General features: G+C 48.9%; 3 protein-coding genes across 4 annotated transcripts in view; all 3 read left to right on the forward strand.

Moving 5' to 3' along the window:
• The window catches only part of LOC140119822 (uncharacterized), a 661,039-nt gene extending 659,207 nt beyond the window's left edge, over positions 1–1,832 (forward strand). Inside the window, exons 4-5 of the mRNA XM_072139232.1 lie at positions 202–259; positions 828–1,832. Of these exons, the coding sequence (XP_071995333.1) occupies positions 202–259; positions 828–1,603 (834 nt within the window). The 3' untranslated portion in view covers positions 1,604–1,832. The remainder of the gene's footprint in view (positions 1–201; positions 260–827) is intronic.
• LOC140119786 (uncharacterized) overlaps positions 1–21,456 on the forward strand; it is a 299,698-nt gene that overhangs the window by 5,974 nt on the left and 272,268 nt on the right. The gene's annotated exons all lie outside the window — the stretch shown is intronic.
• Positions 14,795–19,905, forward strand: LOC140119854 (uncharacterized). Of its 2 annotated transcripts, none has more exons than XM_072139278.1 (6): positions 14,795–14,857; positions 16,143–16,572; positions 16,657–16,780; positions 16,894–17,090; positions 17,175–17,256; positions 18,918–19,905. In XM_072139278.1, exons 3-6 carry the CDS (start codon positions 16,696–16,698, stop codon positions 19,622–19,624), a joined length of 1,071 nt encoding a protein of 356 aa, XP_071995379.1. In that variant the 5' UTR covers positions 14,795–14,857; positions 16,143–16,572; positions 16,657–16,695; the 3' UTR covers positions 19,625–19,905. The 2 variants fall into 2 exon arrangements, with proteins under 2 accessions (XP_071995379.1, XP_071995380.1); XM_072139279.1 differs by having other exon boundaries at positions 17,199–17,256.

The raw sequence follows: 21,456 nt of genomic DNA on the forward strand, positions 1-21,456 counted from the left end.
AGAAATGAATAACTTAGGAACCACCATACAATTGATGTTGATGTGTAAAATATTGGGATGAATGTGGATCCCGTCTCCTCCTGCAGGAGATGATTCCCCTTAGTTCCTGGTTCTGGAGGTTTCTGTCCATCACTTGGATATAAGAGAATCTCTGGAGACATTTCCGTGTTTTCTCATGTCCTTCATGTTGGATCTTTCCAGGAAAGTTGTGGTGGAAGGAGGAGCGGAGAGGAAATCCCCTCATCAGTGACAGAGGAGGGTAAGAGCCTTTCATGTTTCTTGTGAGTTGTGAAGCGCGGTAGTGGAGGCCATTTTCCAGTCTCTCCAGAGATGCTCCATTGGGTTTCAGTCCGGGGCTGTGGCTGGGCCGGTCAGGAATGGGCACAGAGATGTTCTGCAGCCTCTGCTGGGTTATTTTAGCTGTGGGCTTAGGGTCATTGTCTTGTTGGAAGGTTCGGCCCAGTCTGAGGTCCAGAGCAAAGGGGCTCTCATCCAGGATATCTCTGTACTTGATGGCATTCACCTTTCCATCCATTACAACCAATGGTCCTGCCCCCCCATGATGCTGCCCTCTATGTATCACTGCTGGGATTGTATTTGGCAGGTGATGAGAAGCTCCTGGTTTTCTACACGGCTTAGAATTAACACCAAAAAGTTATCGCTGGTTTCATCTGTTTTAGATGTTTTCTAGGGTTTCTGGACTCCATCTATCCTTCTATCCATATATTACTATACATATATTGTATGCTACTGACACATTGGTTTACTTTTGTTTGTAATTAGGGAAAAAAAACATCCAATTTTGATTCTTTGACAATATTTTTCAGGAGATGGACATCCCCTGACATTTTCTTCTGGTGACGCAGAAAAAAATCAATCTAAACTTTCCGCAGAGGAGGGAAATTACAGAGATAGAGGTTACTTTTCATGTCCGAATTGTGAGGAGCGTTTTATCCGGAAGTCCCATCTTGTTATACATCAGAGAATTCACACAGGGCAGAAGCCAATTTCCTGTCCTGAATGTGGAAAGTGTTTTATTAAGAAAACATATCTTGTTGAACATCAGAGAACTCACACAGGAGAGAAGCCGTTTTCATGTACCGAATGTGGGAAACGTTTTACTGTGAAACGAGCGTTTGTACAACATCAGAGAATTCACACAGGGGAGAATCTATTTACATGTACCGAATGCGGAAAACTTTTTACTCAGAAAACGTCTCTTATTATTCACCTGAGGAGTCACACAGGGGAGAAGCCATATCCATGTCCTGAATGTGGGAAATATTTTGGTAACAAATCACATCTTGCTGAACATCAGAGAACACACACTGGAGCAAAGCCATTTACATGTACTGAATGTGGGAAGTGTTTCACCAAAAAATCCAATCTTGTTGGACACCTGAGAATTCACACAGGAGAGAAGCCGTTTACATGTATTGAATGTGGGAAATGTTTTAGTTGTAAATCATATTTCGTTAAACATCAGATGACTCACACAGGGGAGAAGCCATTTTCATGTCTTGAATGTGGGAAATGTTTTAGTAGGAAATCCGGTCTTGTTGAACATCAGAGACTTCACACAAGGGAGAAGGCATATTATTGAAATCAAGTCATGAACTACGAGGGGCAATCTCGAATGTCTCTCTAATCTCTCGGGTGTGCACTGTCTACTCATATCCCAGCCCTCGTAAATGGGAGAGGGACATAAGGCAATAAGGGACAATTTTTAGGATGAATTCCTTACTCTCCCTATCACTGCCCTTTTATTTGACAAGGTGTCGAATAGGTTCTTTATTTTAATAAATCTAAAAAAAAGTGACATTGAATATTGAAAAAAATCCAGATATTTAACAAAAATTACGTTTTATACTCTCATCTCTTTCATGTTTCATCATGACCCCCACTGTCTACTATTTCCGTATATACTCAAGTAGAAGCTGAGTTTTTCAGCACAAAAAATGTTCTAAAAAACCTCACCTCGGCTTATCCTAGAGTCAAGAAAAAAAACAAACAGTGTACTCACCTTCCGACGCCAAAAGGAAGGTCCTCTTCCATGCAGCGATGCTCCAGCATTGGCTCCATGTCCCCGCACCGTCTGTCGCATGGATCGTGACGTCAGCCGCTCGCTGACATTCTAATGCGGATGCCGGCATCGACACACACTCTGATGTCAGCGAGCGGCTGACATCATGGTGCCTGCGACGGCCCGGGTGGGGTCATGGTGCTGATGCCGGAGCATCGATGTTTAGAAGAGGACCTGCCGGGGGGGGGGGGGGTGGCGCAAGGTGACTGTACTTTTTGTTTTTTTCCTACAGGCTTCATATTGGGGGCAGGGGCTGCAGCCTATATACTAGGGGACTGGTAGGCTATAAATTAACAAACTACAGGGAGGTGGCAGGCTATATACTACAGGGTGTGGCAGGCTATATACTACAGGGCGTGGCAGGCTATATACTACAGGGCGTTGGCTTTATACTATGGTTTTATTGTCCCAGCATTCTGATTTGGGCTTTCAGCCCTGGATAGAGGAATTTCAGAGGGGAGGAGCACCTACCTCTCCTAATTTTGATATATATTCCTGTCTTCAATATAATAATGCTGCAGTAGTGGCACCTAGAATTACCGTATATACTCTAGTATAAGCCAAGGCCCCTAATTTTACCACCAAAAACTGGCAAAACCTATTGACTTGAGTATAATCCGAGTGTGCGAAATGCATTGGTCGCAGCCTCCCAGTATATAGCCAGCCCCTGCCCCCTGTGGAATATATAGCCATCCATTCCCCTTTGGTATATAGCCAGCCCAGTGTAGTCTATAGCAAAACAGCCCCCTGTTCGCCCAGCACATAAAAAAATAAACGTACATACTCACCATCCGGCGCCCTCGATGATCCGGTCCCTGCTGCTCCTCTTTTCTCTGCTTTAACAGCCGGCAGAGCCACTGGAAGGCAAGTATGTACATTTATTTTGTTATAGACTCGTGTATGAGCCGAAGTGGGGGTTTTCAGCACAGTTAATTATTAGAATTACAGAAGCTTCACGTGATACCAGGATTTTGCTTCTAGTTGCTGGACATACGGAGATATTAACTGTTAAAGTGACATTCTGTGTAGGCTAAAGACACACTGTTAGATCGTGCTAAAAGCCTGATATAACAGAAATCTGCAGAAGGCAGCCCTGGGGTGCTTCAGTGGTTCCCAGGGCTTCCATAGATATGATCGCGCAGAGGGTGCCAATTGTCAGTAATGCCCTATAGCAGTGGTGGCGAACCTATGGCACAGGTGCCAGAGTTGGCATTCAGAGCCCTTTCTGTGGGCACCCAGGCCTTCACCCCAACAAATAGTTTAGCAGATACGACTCAAGGCTTTCTCCTGTGGTCCAAGACAGCCCAGGATGTGCCATGCTTAGCTCTATTTTAAAGCGACATCCTTGGCTACAGGAGGATAGAGATGGATTGTCATTTGAGCTCCTGCTCGGGGTCCCCTGATTCTTCCTCTTCAGGGCACCCTGGAGGGAAGCTACAATCCAATCATCTTTCTATTGTAATGGTGAACTCAGTACACCAACACGATTAAAACCTGTGATACAGCAGGGATCAATAAGTTACTGCTTAAATTGTCATGTTGGCACTTTGCGACATACAAGAGTTTGGGCACTCTGTCTCCAAAAGGTTCGCCATCACTGCCCTATAGTGTCTCAACCATATCAGATCAAACAGAGATTTCAAGCATTGAGATTAGGAGACCCATCGTTATTATAATGATCCAGTCTAGAAGGCATTCATTCTGTTCATTCTGGCTAAGGGAAGACATCGGGGGCTGAACAAACCAGAACGCGCATGGGTAGAGCCAGGTAGACAGTTTAGTGATGAAAAACTTCTTGTGAGTCTTGTAGTTGGACTTACCTTTAATCAGCAAACTCATAGCCTTCTTGCCCTTGGGAAGGATCCTGGAAATTATCAAAATTATCATCAATAGAATTCTCAACCTCTTATGCCCAAAGTGGCGTGCAGGGAACAAAACTGGCAGCAATGTGAAGATTTATGTAACTACTCCGCTCAAAAACTGCTGGAGAAGGCGTAGTACATCTCCCCAATAGGTCCTGTAGGTTACTAAGCGTATTATCTATGATGTCCCCCGAGTCACAGGAGACAGTTATCCACACTTACATGATTGTAAAAGTGATGGAGCATTTGCTTAGCGGACATACATACACATATGAGTTGCCTATTATATGAGACTGTAAGTTTGCGGGGATAAATCTGAGTATATACAATACAAAAGTTGTCTCATATCATATATAATCATCTTTATATATATCAGTGCGACACCTCACCCCTGCAAATTTAGTCTCATATAATATACAACTCATACCACCCCACCCCCCAAATCATGCTGCACCATGTAACATACACTTCTTGCTACTGCACCCAGATGTAACGTCCATCTCTTGTTCTCTAGGCATCACTAATAATAATTATTTATATAGCGCACACAGATGACGCAGCGCTGCACAGAGCTTGTCACATCAGTCCCTGTCCCCAATGGGGCTCACAATCTAATCACCTACCAGTATGTTTTTGGAGTGTGGGAGGCAGAGGTCGCACTAACATTTTTCCAGAAGGGTAAAAATACTCCTCTCACCATTTTTGAGGAGTATTTTTACTCGAGGAGGAGTATGAAAATTTTGGTTATACACCGCACACACAGCACAGCACACGCTCGCTCGCTCACAGCACAGGCTCGCTCGCCGCTAACGGCACAGCACAGGCTCGCCGCACATCACACGCTCGCTCGCCGCACAGCACACGCACGCTCGCCGCACAGCACACGCACGCTCGCCGCACAGCACACGCACGCTCGCCGCACAGCACACGCTCGCTCGCCGCACAGCACACGCACGCACGCTCGCCGCACAGCACACTCACTCACACAGAACACTCACTCACACACTCAACACTGCACACACACAACACTCACACTGCACACACAACACTCACACTGCACACACTACACTGAACACACTGCACACACTACACTGAACACACTACACTCACACAGAACACTGCACACACTCACCTGGCACTGCGTCGATCACAAACGTAGGCAGTTGTGGGCAGGGAGAGTTGGAGCAGGATGGGGAGCAGCAACTTCGCGGCCCACGTGTCTCCCCCGGGGCTGGTGCTCTCACTCCAGGTCTCTCTGTAGCGCGCAGGCTGAGCGGTTCAGCACGCGCTGCAAATGATCCCGCATCCCTGCTGTGATCCCGCATTTCCCTCATTTGCAGCGCGCTGAGCCGCTCAGCCTGCGCGCTACAGGGAATAATTGCCAAGCGTAACTTTACGCATGGCAATTATTTTGGGGGGTAATGGCGCCTCATCACGCGTCTATGACGCGTGGTGAGGCGTTAATGCGACCTCTGGTGGGAGGAAACTGGGGGACCCAGAGGAAACCCACGCAAACACAGAGCGGCCATACAAACTCTTTGCAGATGTTGATTCTGGGACATTAACCCAGGTCCCCAGCACTAGAGGGCTGTAATGCTAACCACTGAGCCACCGTGCCGCTCCACTGACCTGGCCCTGCAACTGGACAGTGTGTATCACACTTAAACCACTTACTCACCTTGCCCCATCTCTGTTGGTGTCCTACTCTTCTCCATCTACACTTCTGGCTTAGGACAACTTATTAAGTCCCACTCCTGTGCTGATGTCACACAGATCTGTATCTCTGGCCCAGACATCTCCTCTCTTCTAGCCATAATATCCTCCTCCTCTTCCTAAAACTTAGCATGGACAATACAGAACTAAGATGTTTCCAGCACATTAGGAATCCCTCCCACCAGACGTAACAGTCACAATTCATGGCTCTACACCATGGCTGCCAAACACAAGTCCTGCCCATGGATTGTGACTCTGTTATCCGGGCCCGGCTCCCTTCTCCTATGCTGCGCTAGTCAGGGGCTAGTAAACTACGTTACTAACCTTTTCCCCCTCCCCGAAGCTGCAGCTGTCGTCTTCTTTACTCCTGTGAACAGGAGCTGTACGTGCCGGCACTGAAGTTAGCAGACGTGATGACTTTACCACGTGCTGCACAGGAGTGGAGAAAGGTATGTAAAGGGTTTTTTTTTCTTGACAGCAGCGGGACATGCATCAGAGGAATGGCAGAGACTGCTGACTACCATGTGGGACACTGTTGCTGCTGTGGGGGGCACTGTATTTACAATGGAGGGCACTATGGCATCTATGGTGTGCACTGTGGCTGCTGTGGGGGGGCACTGTGACTACTATAGGGGGCACTATGGCATCTATGGTGTGCACTGTGGCTGCTGTGGGGGGGGGGGGGGGTGGCCCTGTGACTACTATGTTAGGTGTTAGGAACTCTGCCAGCTGTGGAAGGTACTGTTGCAAGCACTCTGTCAGCTGTAGGGGGCATTCTGAATATTGAGCACACTTGCCATGTATGTATGTGTGTGTGTGTGTATGTCCCCAATAGGAATATGCACAATCAAGTTTACAATCACCAAATCAACAAATTTTCACCCCGTGCTTTTCAAAACCCATTTATTACCCACCATATACAGGAGCCATTGTCTGCTGCTGCTGCTGTGGCAGTTGGAAGCTGAGCTGTGATTGGTCGCAGCTCTGCCACAGGTCATTAATATGAGCTCTGAGCTGTGACTGGTTACTATAGGCAATGAGTAGAAGATGCTTATGTGTGAGGTAAGATGGATAGAGATAGGGGGAGATTATCAGAAATGTCTGAGGTAAAACTGTTACACATGCCCATGAAATCCAATCAGAGATCAGCTTTCATTTTATAAACAGCTGCGGGAAAATGAAACTTGAACTGATTGGAAGCCATGGGCAACTAGAACAGTTCTGCTCTCAGACACTTCTGAAAAATCTCCCTATAGGCAAAATGTCTCTCTCTCCCTGTAGTCTGTCTCCTCTCTCTCCCTGTAGTCTGTCTCCTCTCTCTCTCCCTGTAGTCTGTCTCCTCTCTCTCTCTCTCTCCCTGTAGTCTGTCTCCTCTCTCTCTCCCTGTAGTCTGTCTCCTCTCTCTCTCTCTCTCTCCCTGTAGTCTGTCTCCTCTCTCTCTCTCCCTGTAGTCTGTCTCTCTCTCTCTCTCTCTCCCTGTAGTCTGTCTCCTCTCTCTCTCTCTCCCTGTAGTCTGTCTCCTCTCTCTCTCTCTCCCTGTAGTCTGTCTCCTCTCTCTCTCTCTCCCTGTAGTCTGTCTCCTCTCTCTCTCTCTCCCTGTAGTCTGTCTCCTCTCTCTCTCTCTCCCTGTAGTCTGTCTCCTCTCTCTCTCTCTCCCTGTAGTCTGTCTCCTCTCTCTCTCTCCCTGTAGTCTGTCTCCTCTCTCTCTCTCTCCCTGTAGTCTGTCTCCTCTCTCTCTCTCTCCCTGTAGTCTGTCTCCTCTCTCTCTCTCTCCCTGTAGTCTGTCTCCTCTCTCTCTCTCTCTCCCTGTAGTCTGTCTCCTCTCTCTCTCTCTCTCCCTGTAGTCTGTCTCCTCTCTCTCCCTGTAGTCTGTCTCCTCTCTCTCCCTGTAGTCTGTCTCCTCTCTCTCTCTCTCTCTCTGTAGTCTGTCTCCTCTCTCTCTCCCTGTAGTCTGTCTCCTCTCTCTCTCCCTGTAGTCTGTCTCCTCTCTCTCTCTCTCTCCCTGTAGTCTGTCTCCTCTCTCTCTCTCTCTCTCTCCCTATAGTCTGTCTCCTCTCTCTCTCTCTCTCTCCCTGTAGTCTGTCTCCTCTCTCTCTCCCTGTAGTCTGTCTCCTCTCTCTCTCTCTCTCCCTGTAGTCTGTCTCCTCTCTCTCTCTCTCCCTGTAGTCTGTCTCCTCTCTCTCTCTCTCCCTGTAGTCTGTCTCCTCTCTCTCTCTCCCTGTAGTCTGTCTCCTCTCTCTCTCTCTCTCTCCCTGTAGTCTGTCTCCTCTCTCTCTCTCTCCCTGTAGTCTGTCTCCTCTCTCTCTCTCTCTCCCTGTAGTCTGTCTCCTCTCTCTCTCCCTGTAGTCTGTCTCCTCTCTCTCTCTCTCTCTCCCTGTAGTCTGTCTCCTCTCTCTCTCTCTCTCTCCCTGTAGTCTGTCTCCTCTCTCTCTCTCCCTGTAGTCTGTCTCCTCTCTCTCTCTCTCTCTCCCTGTAGTCTGTCTCCTCTCTCTCTCTCTCTCTCCCTGTAGTCTGTCTCCTCTCTCTCTCTCTCTCTCCCTGTAGTCTGTCTCCTCTCTCTCTCTCTCTCTCCCTGTAGTCTGTCTCCTCTCTCTCTCTCCCTGTAGTCTGTCTCCTCTCTCTCTCTCCCTGTAGTCTGTCTCCTCTCTCTCTCTCCCTGTAGTCTGTCTCCTCTCTCTCTCTCCCTGTAGTCTGTCTCCTCTCTCTCTCTCTCTCCCCTGTAGTCTGTCTCCTCTCTCTCTCTCCCTGTAGTCTGTCTCCTCTCTCTCTCTCTCTCCCTGTAGTCTGTCTCCTCTCTCTCTCTCTCCCTGTAGTCTGTCTCCTCTCTCTCTCTCTCCCTGTAGTCTGTCTCCTCTCTCTCTCTCCCTGTAGTCTGTCTCCTCTCTCTCTCTCTCTCTCCCTGTAGTCTGTCTCCTCTCTCTCTCTCTCTCTCCCTGTAGTCTGTCTCCTCTCTCTCTCTCTCTCCCTGTAGTCTGTCTCCTCTCTCTCTCTCTCCCTGTAGTCTGTCTCCTCTCTCTCTCTCTCCCTGTAGTCTGTCTCCTCTCTCTCTCTCTCTCCCTGTAGTCTGTCTCCTCTCTCTCTCTCTCTCTCCCTGTAGTCTGTCTCCTCTCTCTCTCTCTCGCTGTAGTCTGTCTCCTCTCTCTCTCTCTCGCTGTAGTCTGTCTCCTCTCTCTCTCTCTCCCTGTAGTCTGTCTCCTCTCTCTCTCTCTCCCTGTAGTCTGTCTCCTCTCTCTCTCTCTCCCTGTAGTCTGTCTCCTCTCTCTCTCTCCCTGTAGTCTGTCTCCTCTCTCTCTCTCCCTGTAGTCTGTCTCCTCTCTCTCTCTCTCTCTCCCTGTAGTCTGTCTCCTCTCTCTCTCTCTCTCCCTGTAGTCTGTCTCCTCTCTCTCTCTCTCTCTCTCTCCCTGTAGTCTGTCTCCTCTCTCTCTCTCTCTCCCTGTAGTCTGTCTCCTCTCTCTCTCCCTGTAGTCTGTCTCCTCTCTCTCTCTCTCTCTCCCTGTAGTCTGTCTCCTCTCTCTCTCTCTCTCTCCCTGTAGTCTGTCTCCTCTCTCTCTCTCCCTGTAGTCTGTCTCCTCTCTCTCTCTCTCTCTCCCTGTAGTCTGTCTCCTCTCTCTCTCTCTCTCGCTGTAGTCTGTCTCCTCTCTCTCTCTCTCGCTGTAGTCTGTCTCCTCTCTCTCTCTCTCGCTGTAGTCTGTCTCCTCTCTCTCTCTCTCTCGCTGTAGTCTGTCTCCTCTCTCTCTCGCTGTAGTCTGTCTCCTCTCTCTCTCGCTGTAGTCTGTCTCCTCTCTCTCTCTCTCGCTGTAGTCTGTCTCCTCTCTCTCTCTCTCGCTGTAGTCTGTCTCCTCTCTCTCTCGCTGTAGTCTGTCTCCTCTCTCTCTCTCGCTGTAGTCTGTCTCCTCTCTCTCTCTCGCTGTAGTCTGTCTCCTCTCTCTCTCTCCCTGTAGTCTGTCTCCTCTCTCTCTCTCTCCCTGTAGTCTGTCTCCTCTCTCTCTCTCTCTCTCCCTGTAGTCTGTCTCCTCTCTCTCTCTCCCTGTAGTCTGTCTCCTCTCTCTCTCTCTCTCTCCCTGTAGTCTGTCTCCTCTCTCTCTCTCTCTCTCCCTGTAGTCTGTCTCCTCTCTCTCTCTCCCTGTAGTCTGTCTCCTCTCTCTCTCTCTCTCTCCCTGTAGTCTGTCTCCTCTCTCTCTCTCCCTGTAGTCTGTCTCCTCTCTCTCTCTCTCTCCCTGTAGTCTGTCTCCTCTCTCTCTCTCTCCCTGTAGTCTGTCTCCTCTCTCTCTCTCTCCCTGTAGTCTGTCTCCTCTCTCTCTCTCCCTGTAGTCTGTCTCCTCTCTCTCTCTCTCCCTGTAGTCTGTCTCCTCTCTCTCTCTCCCTGTAGTCTGTCTCCTCTCTCTCTCTCCCTGTAGTCTGTCTCCTCTCTCTCTCTCTCTCTCCCTGTAGTCTGTCTCCTCTCTCTCTCTCTCTCTCCCTGTAGTCTGTCTCTCTCTCTCTCTCTCTCTCCCTGTAGTCTGTCTCCTCTCTCTCTCTCTCTCTCTCTCCCTGTAGTCTGTCTCCTCTCTCTCTCTCTCTCCCTGTAGTCTGTCTCCTCTCTCTCTCCCTGTAGTCTGTCTCCTCTCTCTCTCTCTCTCTCCCTGTAGTCTGTCTCCTCTCTCTCTCTCTCTCTCCCTGTAGTCTGTCTCCTCTCTCTCTCTCTCTCTCCCTGTAGTCTGTCTCCTCTCTCTCTCTCTCTCTCCCTGTAGTCTGTCTCCTCTCTCTCTCTCTCTCTCCCTGTAGTCTGTCTCCTCTCTCTCTCTCTCTCTCCCTGTAGTCTGTCTCCTCTCTCTCTCCCTGTAGTCTGTCTCCTCTCTCTCTCTCTCTCTCCCTGTAGTCTGTCTCCTCTCTCTCTCTCTCTCTCCCTGTAGTCTGTCTCCTCTCTCTCTCTCTCCCTGTAGTCTGTCTCCTCTCTCTCTCTCTCTCTCCCTGTAGTCTGTCTCCTCTCTCTCTCTCTCCCTGTAGTCTGTCTCCTCTCTCTCTCTCTCCCTGTAGTCTGTCTCCTCTCTCTCTCTCTCCCTGTAGTCTGTCTCCTCTCTCTCTCTCTCCCTGTAGTCTGTCTCCTCTCTCTCTCTCTCTCCCTGTAGTCTGTCTCCTCTCTCTCTCTCTCTCCCTGTAGTCTGTCTCCTCTCTCTCTCTCTCTCCCTGTAGTCTGTCTCCTCTCTCTCTCTCTCTCTCCCTGTAGTCTGTCTCCTCTCTCTCTCTCTCCCTGTAGTCTGTCTCCTCTCTCTCTCTCTCCCTGTAGTCTGTCTCCTCTCTCTCTCTCTCCCTGTAGTCTGTCTCCTCTCTCTCTCTCTCCCTGTAGTCTGTCTCCTCTCTCTCTCTCTCCCTGTAGTCTGTCTCCTCTCTCTCTCTCTCCCTGTAGTCTGTCTCCTCTCTCTCTCTCTCCCTGTAGTCTGTCTCCTCTCTCTCTCTCTCCCTGTAGTCTGTCTCCTCTCTCTCTCTCTCCCTGTAGTCTGTCTCCTCTCTCTCTCTCTCCCTGTAGTCTGTCTCCTCTCTCTCTCTCCCTGTAGTCTGTCTCCTCTCTCTCTCTCCCTGTAGTCTGTCTCCTCTCTCTCTCTCTCTCTCCCTGTAGTCTGTCTCCTCTCTCTCTCTCTCTCTCCCTGTAGTCTGTCTCCTCTCTCTCTCTCTCTCTCTCTCCCTGTAGTCTGTCTCCTCTCTCTCTCTCTCTCCCTGTAGTCTGTCTCCTCTCTCTCTCCCTGTAGTCTGTCTCCTCTCTCTCTCTCTCTCTCCCTGTAGTCTGTCTCCTCTCTCTCTCTCTCTCTCCCTGTAGTCTGTCTCCTCTCTCTCTCTCCCTGTAGTCTGTCTCCTCTCTCTCTCTCTCTCTCCCTGTAGTCTGTCTCCTCTCTCTCTCCCTGTAGTCTGTCTCCTCTCTCTCTCTCTCTCTCCCTGTAGTCTGTCTCCTCTCTCTCTCTCTCTCTCCCTGTAGTCTGTCTCCTCTCTCTCTCTCTCTCTCCCTGTAGTCTGTCTCCTCTCTCTCTCTCTCCCTGTAGTCTGTCTCCTCTCTCTCTCTCTCCCTGTAGTCTGTCTCCTCTCTCTCTCTCTCCCTGTAGTCTGTCTCCTCTCTCTCTCTCTCCCTGTAGTCTGTCTCCTCTCTCTCTCTCTCTCCCTGTAGTCTGTCTCCTCTCTCTCTCTCTCTCCCTGTAGTCTGTCTCCTCTCTCTCTCTCTCTCTCCCTGTAGTCTGTCTCCTCTCTCTCTCTCTCTCTCTCTCCCTGTAGTCTGTCTCCTCTCTCTCTCTCTCTCCCTGTAGTCTGTCTCCTCTCTCTCTCTCCCTGTAGTCTGTCTCCTCTCTCTCTCTCTCCCTGTAGTCTGTCTCCTCTCTCTCTCTCTCTCTCCCTGTAGTCTGTCTCCTCTCTCTCTCTCCCTGTAGTCTGTCTCCTCTCTCTCTCTCTCTCTCCCTGTAGTCTGTCTCCTCTCTCTCTCCCTGTAGTCTGTCTCCTCTCTCTCTCTCTCTCTCTCCCTGTAGTCTGTCTCCTCTCTCTCTCTCTCTCTCCCTGTAGTCTGTCTCCTCTCTCTCTCTCTCTCTCCCTGTAGTCTGTCTCCTCTCTCTCTCTCTCCCTGTAGTCTGTCTCCTCTCTCTCTCTCTCCCTGTAGTCTGTCTCCTCTCTCTCTCTCTCCCTGTAGTCTGTCTCCTCTCTCTCTCTCTCCCTGTAGTCTGTCTCCTCTCTCTCTCTCTCCCTGTAGTCTGTCTCCTCTCTCTCTCTCCCTGTAGTCTGTCTCCTCTCTCTCTCTCTCTCCCTGTAGTCTGTCTCCTCTCTCTCTCTCTCTCTCCCTGTAGTCTGTCTCCTCTCTCTCTCTCTCTCTCCCTGTAGTCTGTCTCCTCTCTCTCTCTCTCCCTGTAGTCTGTCTCCTCTCTCTCTCTCTCCCTGTAGTCTGTCTCCTCTCTCTCTCTCTCCCTGTAGTCTGTCTCCTCTCTCTCTCTCTCCCTGTAGTCTGTCTCCTCTCTCTCTCTCTCCCTGTAGTCTGTCTCCTCTCTCTCTCTCTCTCCCTGTAGTCTGTCTCCTCTCTCTCTCTCTCTCCCTGTAGTCTGTCTCCTCTCTCTCTCTCTCCCTGTAGTCTGTCTCCTCTCTCTCTCTCTCGCTGTAGTCTGTCTCCTCTCTCTCTCTCTCGCTGTAGTCTGTCTCCTCTCTCTCTCTCTCGCTGTAGTCTGTCTCCTCTCTCTCTCTCTCGCTGTAGTCTGTCTCCTCTCTCTCTCTCTCGCTGTAGTCTGTCTCCTCTCTCTCTCTCTCGCTGTAGTCTGTCTCCTCTCTCTCTCTCTCTGTAGTCTGTCTCCTCTCTCTCTCTCTCGCTGTAGTCTGTCTCCTCTCTCTCTCTCTCGCTGTAGTCTGTCTCCTCTCTCTCTCTCGCTGTAGTCTGTCTCCTCTCTCTCTCTCGCTGTAGTCTGTCTCCTCTCTCTCTCTCTCTCGCTGTAGTCTGTCTCCTCTCTCTCTCTCTCGCTGTAGTCTGTCTCTCTCTCTCTCTCGCTGTAGTCTGTCTCCTCTCTCTCTCTCTCGCTGTAGTCTGTCTCCTCTCTCTCTCTCTCTCGCTGTAGTCTGTCTCCTCTCTCTCTCTCTCTCGCTGTAGTCTGTCTCCTCTCTCTCTCTCGCTGTAGTCTGTCTCCTCTCTCTCTCTCTCGCTGTAGTCTGTCTCCTCTCTCTCTCTCTCGCTGTAGTCTGTCTCCTCTCTCTCTCTCTCGCTGTAGTCTGTCTCTCTCTCTCTCTCGCTGTAGTCTGTCTCCTCTCTCTCTCTCGCTGTAGTCTGTCTCCTCTCTCTCTCTCGCTGTAGTCTGTCTCCTCTCTCTCTCTCGCTGTAGTCTGTCTCCTCTCTCTCTCTCGCTGTAGTCTGTCTCCTCTCTCTCTCTCGCTGTAGTCTGTCTCCTCTCTCTCTCTCGCTGTAGTCTGTCTCCTCTCTCTCTCTCGCTGTAGTCTGTCTCCTCTCTCTCTCTCGCTGTAGTCTGTCTCCTCTCTCTCTCTCGCTGTAGTCTGTCTCCTCTCTCTCTCTCGCTGTAGTCTGTCTCCTCTCTCTCTCTCGCTGTAGTCTGTCTCCTCTCTCTCTCTCGCTGTAGTCTGTCTCCTCTCTCTCTCTCGCTGTAGTCTGTCTCCTCTCTCTCTCTCGCTGTAGTCTGTCTCCTCTCTCTCTCTCGCTGTAGTCTGTCTCCTCTCTCTCTCTCGCTGTAGTCTGTCTCCTCTCTCTCTCTCGCTGTAGTCTGTCTCCTCTCTCTCTCCCTGTAGTCTGTCTCCTCTCTCTCTCCCTGTAGTCTGTCTCCTCTCTCTCTCTCCCTGTAGTCTGTCTCCTCTCTCTCTCTCCCTGTAGTCTGTCTCCTCTCTCTCTCTCCCTGTAGTCTGTCTCCTCTCTCTCTCTCCCTGTAGTCTGTCTCCTCTCTCTCTCTCCCTGTAGTCTGTCTCCTCTCTCTCTCTCCCTGTAGTCTGTCTCCTCTCTCTCTCTCCCTGTAGTCTGTCTCCTCTCTCTCTCTCCCTGTAGTCTGTCTCCTCTCTCTCTCTCCCTGTAGTCTGTCTCCTCTCTCTCTCTCCCTGTAGTCTGTCTCCTCTCTCTCTCTCCCTGTAGTCTGTCTCCTCTCTCTCTCTCCCTGTAGTCTGTCTCCTCTCTCTCTCTCCCTGTAGTCTGTCTCCTCTCTCTCTCTCCCTGTAGTCTGTCTCCTCTCTCTCTCTCCCTGTAGTCTGTCTCCTCTCTCTCTCTCCCTGTAGTCTGTCTCCTCTCTCTCTCTCTCCCTGTAGTCTGTCTCCTCTCTCTCTCTCTCCCTGTAGTCTGTCTCCTCTCTCTCTCTCTCCCTGTAGTCTGTCTCTTCTCTCTCTCTCCCTGTAGTCTCTCTCCTGTCTCTCTCTCCCTGCAGTCTCTCTCCTCTCTCTCTCCCTGTAGTCTCTCCTCTCTCTCTCCCTGCAGTCTCTCTCCTCTCTCTCTCCCTGTAGTCTCTCCTCTCTCTCTCCCTGTAGTCTCTCCTCTCTCTCTCTCCCTGTAGTCTCTCTCCTCTCTCTCCCTGTAGTCTCTCCTCTCTCTCCCTATAGTCTCTCCCCTCTCTCCCTGTAGTCTCTTCTCTCTCTCTCCCTGTAGTCTCTCTCCAGTCTCTCTCCCTGTAGTCACTTCCTCTCTGTGTCATGAGGAGAGGCCCCTCCCCTTCCGGTGATGTCACACGCAGAGGGGCGGGGCTGCTTGGTGACATCTCCGGGGGCTGCACCACATGTAAGTGTCACATAGAAATATATTGTTGTGTCTGGTTGTTCCCTCATAACTTCCATAGGAGACTGTATTCCCCTCCACTCATCCATATAACACTGACTACAGCGTCATCACTGCCCTGTAATAAGGCATGGAGGGCGGAAGCCTGGTGTGCACCGCAATAACTGTCCCCCCGGAAGCCTGGTGTGCACAGAAATAACTGTCCCCCCGGAAGCGTCCTCTCAGGTAGTTGGTTCCTCTCTACTTCCATATTCCAGGAGCTGGACATTGTCTCCTCACACATCATCTTATCACATCCTTATATTCCCCACATGTACATGTGTGTTATGTGCCATGTATGTACACGTGTGTTATGTGCCATGTATGTACACGTGTGTTATATGTCATGTATGTACACGTGTGTTATGTGTCATGTATGTACACGTGTGTTATGTGCCATGTATGTACACGCGTGTTATGTGTTATGTATGTACACGTGTGTTATGTGCCATGTATGTACACGTGTGTTATGTGCCATGTATGTACATGTGTGTTATGTTTCATGTATGTACATGTGTGTCATGTGCCATGTATGTGCGGGGGGGGGGGGGGAAATTTTATGCTAAAATCTTCTGACACCATCCAATCAGCGTCGGATGGTGTCAGATAAGAGACTTCTTTGTATTGTGGTGAGCGCACCAAGCAGCCGCTTGTCCAAGTGCCCCAGAATCAGGATGCTAGAGCCTACATGCCGCTATGTTCAGTTTGGGAAGTCTGGGGTGGTAAAAGGTCCTCTTTAAGTAGGTACTGGACATGAAGCCCCCTTCCAACCCCCAAGTCTCGGATAAAAAGAGAACATTCCATCCCCTTACAAGCTCCAGTAGTACAATGGTGATGTAGGGAGCTGACGGCTCTCTACCTCATCACAGTATTCAACTTTTTCTGTGTCTGGAGGACCCGGGTGGAAGGTGTATGTATTTCTTATGGAGCCCAAGATTTCTATGTATGTTCCATGCCGTAAGCTTAGTGACCTCTTGTGTCTGAGAACATCCAGCTTGAAGCCTCACAATAGCCTTGTACTGTTAATCCATTGAAAGGTGTTGTCTTGGACAGTTCTTCAGGCCTTCTTCATAGCCTGAGTCATAGAGAGAGATGCAGGTAGAGGTATCTCTGCTTTCCGCATCAAGAATATCTGAGTATTAAAGATACAGATGCCATTGATTCAAGTATCAGAGGGACATTTCAAATAATTAAAGACTATATTATTATTGGTACATTTATTTTCCACATCATTCTGCTTTTCCATCAGATTTTCTAAATAAAGGATTCTTGAAGCTGAAATTTTGTTTGAAAGTTGATGGTACTTTCCATCAGAGACCGACCACAGATGGAGAAGGACAGAGAGCAGATGGCGGCCAGGATCCTGGAGCTCACCCTGGAGATGATCTCCTTGATAACCGGAGAGGTGAGAGTCTCCCAGGACACGGCTCTTATCTCTAGGAATAACAGCGGGAAATGACTGGAGAGGTGAAGGATTCTTAGGATCTATGTAGTGATCAGTGTCTCCCCATACACAGGATTACACAGTAGTGAAGAAGTCGTCTGGTGAGTGTGTGACCCCCCGTGTGTCAGGAGGATGGACCCAGAGCCCCATCACCCAGCCTCCACCTCATTCACTGATACATGAGCAGAAGATCCTAGAACTTACCTCCAGGATCACTGAGCTGCTGAGCGGAGAGGTGAGCGCTGCCGGGAATGCTGGGACATTGTACAATAACACAAGGGAGGGGTCTGGGTGATGACTGTGTCATTGTGGGTGTCAGGTTCCTATAAGGTGTCAGGACGTCACTGTCTCTTTCTCCATGGAGGAGTGGGAGTATATAGAAGGACACAAGGACCAGTACAAGGACATCATGATGGAGCACTACCAGCCCCTCACATCACCAGGTAAGAGGAGACCTTCCTGATTATAGAGGACAGAGCAGGTGTGAGGTCACCTCCTCCATCATCTCATCATCACATATAGACAATGTATCAGTCACTGTGTATATTTCCTATAGATGGATCCAGTCAGAGAAATCCACCAGAGAGATGTCCCAGTCCTGGAGATTCCCGAGATATTACACAGGAACCAGAGAGATGTCCCAGTCCTGGAGATTCCGGAGATATTACACAGGAACCAGAGAGATGTCCCAGTCCTGGAGATTCCCGAGATATTAAAGAGGAGCCGGAGGAGAACGTCCCACTGGATCATCAGGTAGATGGAGCTGCGATTCCTAAAAATTCTCTATAGATTGATGTAATGAAGGTCATCTCTGGAGACATTTCCTTGTTTTCTCAGGTCCTTCATGTTGGATCTTTCCAGGAAAGTTGTGGTGGAAGGAGGAGCGGAGAGGAAATCCCCTCATCAGTGACAGAGGAGGGTAAGAGCCTTTCATGTATCTTGTGGGTTATTCTTCCCTTATACATTGCAGGGAGAGGTCACATCCAGAAGAGGAGATGGAGATGACATAGACACCGGCTCATCTGGCTCTGGTCTCTTCCTCCCGTTGGTCATATCAGTCGATATCCACATGCTGTGTTACTATTAGGCTCCGAGAAATATTACCAGACTTTTCCTCTCATATATTTCAGGCTGGAGCTAAAGGAACTGGAACTTAATAGGAGAACTGATAGAAATCCAGAAACTTCACTCCCCCTGGTTGTTATTAACACTGGGAAGAATTAATTTACTGACAGGTTATTCAGGGATTTCCCTGTTCCACTACAGCGAGGGATAAAACCCTGTACAGATACAATAACAACGATGTCCAAGAGACAGAATCTGAACCACATGAAGTAACATCTTAGAGTTGAGCTTTCACCTTCTCCCACATTGTACAATTATCAGGGATATTTGGGTCTTTACCGTCTTTCTGTAATGCGGTGCATGTGTTTGAAGTCTTTCATGGATATTGAGTCCATGTTCCAATATTTAGAAACTTTCTCTAGGGTTTTAAGGCACAAAGATGCGACAGTGGACACATGAAAGGGCTGGGAACCTAACAGAATTGGCAGCAGGCCAGCAGCAATTATCGGCGTGCTGACCCTTTAAATCTCCGGAAGCCGGTGCGCGCACTCTAGAGGGGACGGGCGTGGTGGACCACCGGAGCCAGCGCTAATCGAGGGAAGTTGAGAGCAGTGGCAGGGTCAGGGGGAACAAAGAGGAGCAAGGGTGCATCTGTGACCCGGGTCGCAGGAGCACCAGTGACACATGCTCTATCTTTTCCAAATTGTACGGCCGGCCACCACGCATCCTGATGGAGAGAGGAATGGTGAGCTGCGCTCATCCCAACGTTTCTCCAGCCAAACGTGTGCTGCGTCTGATCCCAGCTCCGGCATAGCATACGTTTGTGTAAAAGAAGCCTAAGCTTCTGGCCCATTTATCTGTATGATCTGTTATAGTGCACTTATCCCCATATATCGCTGACTCCATCTGTTTTAGCTGTTTTCTAGGGTTTCTAAGCTCTGCTCTGATGTAAAATCCGTAAAAGTTGTTGCATTTTAGCAAATTTACATGATGTTTTTAGTTTCTTACCCATATGTGACCGTGTGCTACTGACACATTGGGGCAGATTCACTTACCCGGCCCATTCGCGATCCAGCGGCGCGTTCTCTGCGGTGGATTCGGGTCTTCCGGCGATTCACTAAGGTAGTTCCTCCGACGTCCACCAGGTGGCGCTGCTGCGCTGAAGTTTCCCGAGGCCCATCGGAATGCCCTGAAATTCACCGGCCTATTCCTGGTGAGGGTAAGCGGGAGTCCCGCAACACTTTTTTTTTTTTAAATGCAGCGGTTTTTACAAATCCGTCGGGTTTTCGATCGGCCACGCCCCCCGATTTCCGTCGTGTGCATGCCAGCGCCGATGCGCCAAAATCCGATCCGATCGGAAATATTCGGGTAACACGTCCGGAAACCGCGAATCGGGCCCTTAGTAAATGACCCCCACTGTTTTATTTTTGTTTGTAAGTGAGAAAAAGAAAACTTGATTTCTTGACAATATTTTTGCCGGAGATCGACCTCACCTCTCATCTAATCTTTCCACAGAGAAGGCAAATCACAGAGACAAATTGAAGTTTTTAAGCCAAACAAGTGAGAAGCGTTTTATCCAGAACGACCATCTTGTTAGGCATGAGAGAACCCACACAGGGGAGAAGCCATACCCATGTTCGGAATGTGGAAACAAATTTACTTCTAAATCAGATCTTGTAGCACATCAGAGAACTCACACAGGAGAGAAACCATTTTCATGTCCTGAATGTGGAAAATGTTTCAGAGTGAAATCACAGCTTATAATGCATCAGAGAATTCACACAGGGGAAAAGTCATTTTCGTGTACTGAATGTGGAATAAGTTTGACTCAAAAATCATCTCTTATTATTCATCAGAGAATTCACACAGGAGAGAAACCATTTTCATGTACTGAATGTGGAAAATGTTTCAGAGCGAAATCACCGCTTATAATGCACCAGAGAACTCACACCGGGGCAAAGTCATTTTCGTGTACTGAATGTGGGAAATGTTTTGCTGAGAAAAAAAGTCTTGTGGAACATCAGACAATTCACACCGGAAAGAAGCCATTTTCATGTACAGAATGTGGGAAATCTTTTCGTTTTAAATCAAATCTTTTTGATCATCAGAAAACCCACACAGGGGAGAAGTCATATTCGTGTAGTGAATGTGGGAAATGTTTTAGTAGGAAATGGGCTCTTAATAGACATCAGAGAATTCACACAGGAGAGAAGCCATGTTAATGTATAAGCAATGTGACCAGTCTAGATCTCTATGGTTGGATTTCCTACCCTCGGATAACTGCTGCGGATGTCTGCAGCATTACTATAAGTTCAAAGCTTACATGGCAGGCGCTCAGGCCAATCATCATGAATAATGTTGACCCGTTCCCGATATGCAAGGTAATAATATAATAAGGGAATAATATGTAAATGTTATAGAAATTTGCTTCTTAAGTGACTTTTACATGTTAAAGATGGAGAAGCTGTGCCGATGTATAACAATAAAAGAAACATTCGTTCCTCCCCCATAGAACTTGTATTGGTCTATAACTTGTGAGTGTGATATTTAGGTTTTTACATCCAAAAAGTCACTTGACTTTTGGGCATCTTTCCCTTTTTCCTGTGCAAATTTTCGAGGTAAATGCCTCAGAACTGCTACTTTCCCATGGAGGCTTGTTCGCCCCTCTAATACTAACTAATGTTAACAAGCTTTTTATCCTATTAGCCCCTTCCCGACATCGGAAGTAGTAGTACGTCACGGGCGGCAGGGACTTGTTTCATCGTGACGTCCCACTTCTGGCAACGGCTGCTGAACGGAGAGAGTGAATCGACGGAAGACCCGAATCCTCCACACAGAGCGCGCTGCTGGATCGCGAATGGACCGGGTAAGTAAATCTGCCCCTATAGGTCTGATATGACAAGCATGAGGTCGCACCAGTAAGTGTGCACACAGTCATCTCTGAGCTTAAACAGCTAATACAGCGGTTCCGGAGTGTGGATGCCGGGTGTCTCGTATATGTACATACACTGGGGATTGAAATTGGAGAACAGACAAGAGTCAAGGTCATTGTATGTAGCAGGGTTGATTATTGTCTTATCAATGTGATATACTCTACATGAAATACACTCATTGGGGCAAATTTATCAGGACCTCTGCGCTACGCCAGTGGCGCAGAGGCCATGATATAATTGCAAATGCTAGCTTGTGCGATTATTTGGCCCGATCCGTCACCTTCACGCCCCACTGTGAAGGGGGGGGGGGCACGGCCGGCGCGTTTCTGTCCCCGCGCCTGCGCACTTGCTGCTGACGGCGACTTTTCATGCCTGGCGTAGGATAAACGCTGCGCAGCCGGCAGCCCCGATACATCAAGAGGTGGAAGCCTCTTGATGTATCGGGCTGCGAACTTGCAGTGGTGGGGCTATTATAGGCTGTCGCACGAGTGCCAGCGTATGATAAATATGCCCCATTCTGTTATTTGTCTGCTCTGCTGTCAATTGTAAAGCCTATTTTGTGTGAACGCCCTGTATTGTAAGACAGGTGGTCAATGCTGACCCAACCCATGTTCTATTTATGGTATGTCCAATTTTGGTAAGGGTGGAAACCCTGCCCCCCTCCTGCACCAATTCTCTGGAATACCCTACCCCGCTTTATCAGACTAATTCCCAACCTCCAAAGCTTGAAACATAAGTTTAGGCAGGAGTATCACATTCCCTAACTGCATCCAAATTTAACTTTCTTTTTTCTAACCCATTCTGTGTCCTATTCTCGTTATCTGGCAAACACCAGATACCAAGCTCTAGGCTTCTCAGCAGTCCCATTAACCTAGAAATTTGTATATAAATAATAATATAAATATGGCGGCTGATGGCTGATTTTTATGGCATTCCCTTATAGAAAAAAAAATGGCCAGATCATTACACAAGCTTTTATACCTCTTGTGGCCCCCCCCTTATTCTCCAACTGTAAGCTCTTGTGTCCCCCCTCATCCTCATAGACTGTAAGCTCTTGTGTCACCCCCTCATCCTCATAGACTGTAAGCTCTTGTGTCCCTCCTCATCCTCATAGACTGTAA

Source organism: Engystomops pustulosus, chromosome 2, assembly GCF_040894005.1.
Source record: "Engystomops pustulosus chromosome 2, aEngPut4.maternal, whole genome shotgun sequence".
Lineage (NCBI taxonomy): Eukaryota > Metazoa > Chordata > Amphibia > Anura > Leptodactylidae > Engystomops > Engystomops pustulosus.

Excerpts from the sequence above, each read along its gene's own strand:
- LOC140119854 (XM_072139278.1), top strand. The coding sequence starts at position 16,696 with ATGGAGGAGTGGGAGTATATAGAAGGACACAAGGACCAGTACAAGGAC. Across the intron at positions 17,091-17,174 it reads ACGTCCCACTGGATCATCAG|GTCCTTCATGTTGGATCTTT; the intron begins GTAGATGGAGCT and ends TTGTTTTCTCAG. Across the intron at positions 17,257-18,917 it reads CTCATCAGTGACAGAGGAGG|AGAAGGCAAATCACAGAGAC; the intron begins GTAAGAGCCTTT and ends ATCTTTCCACAG.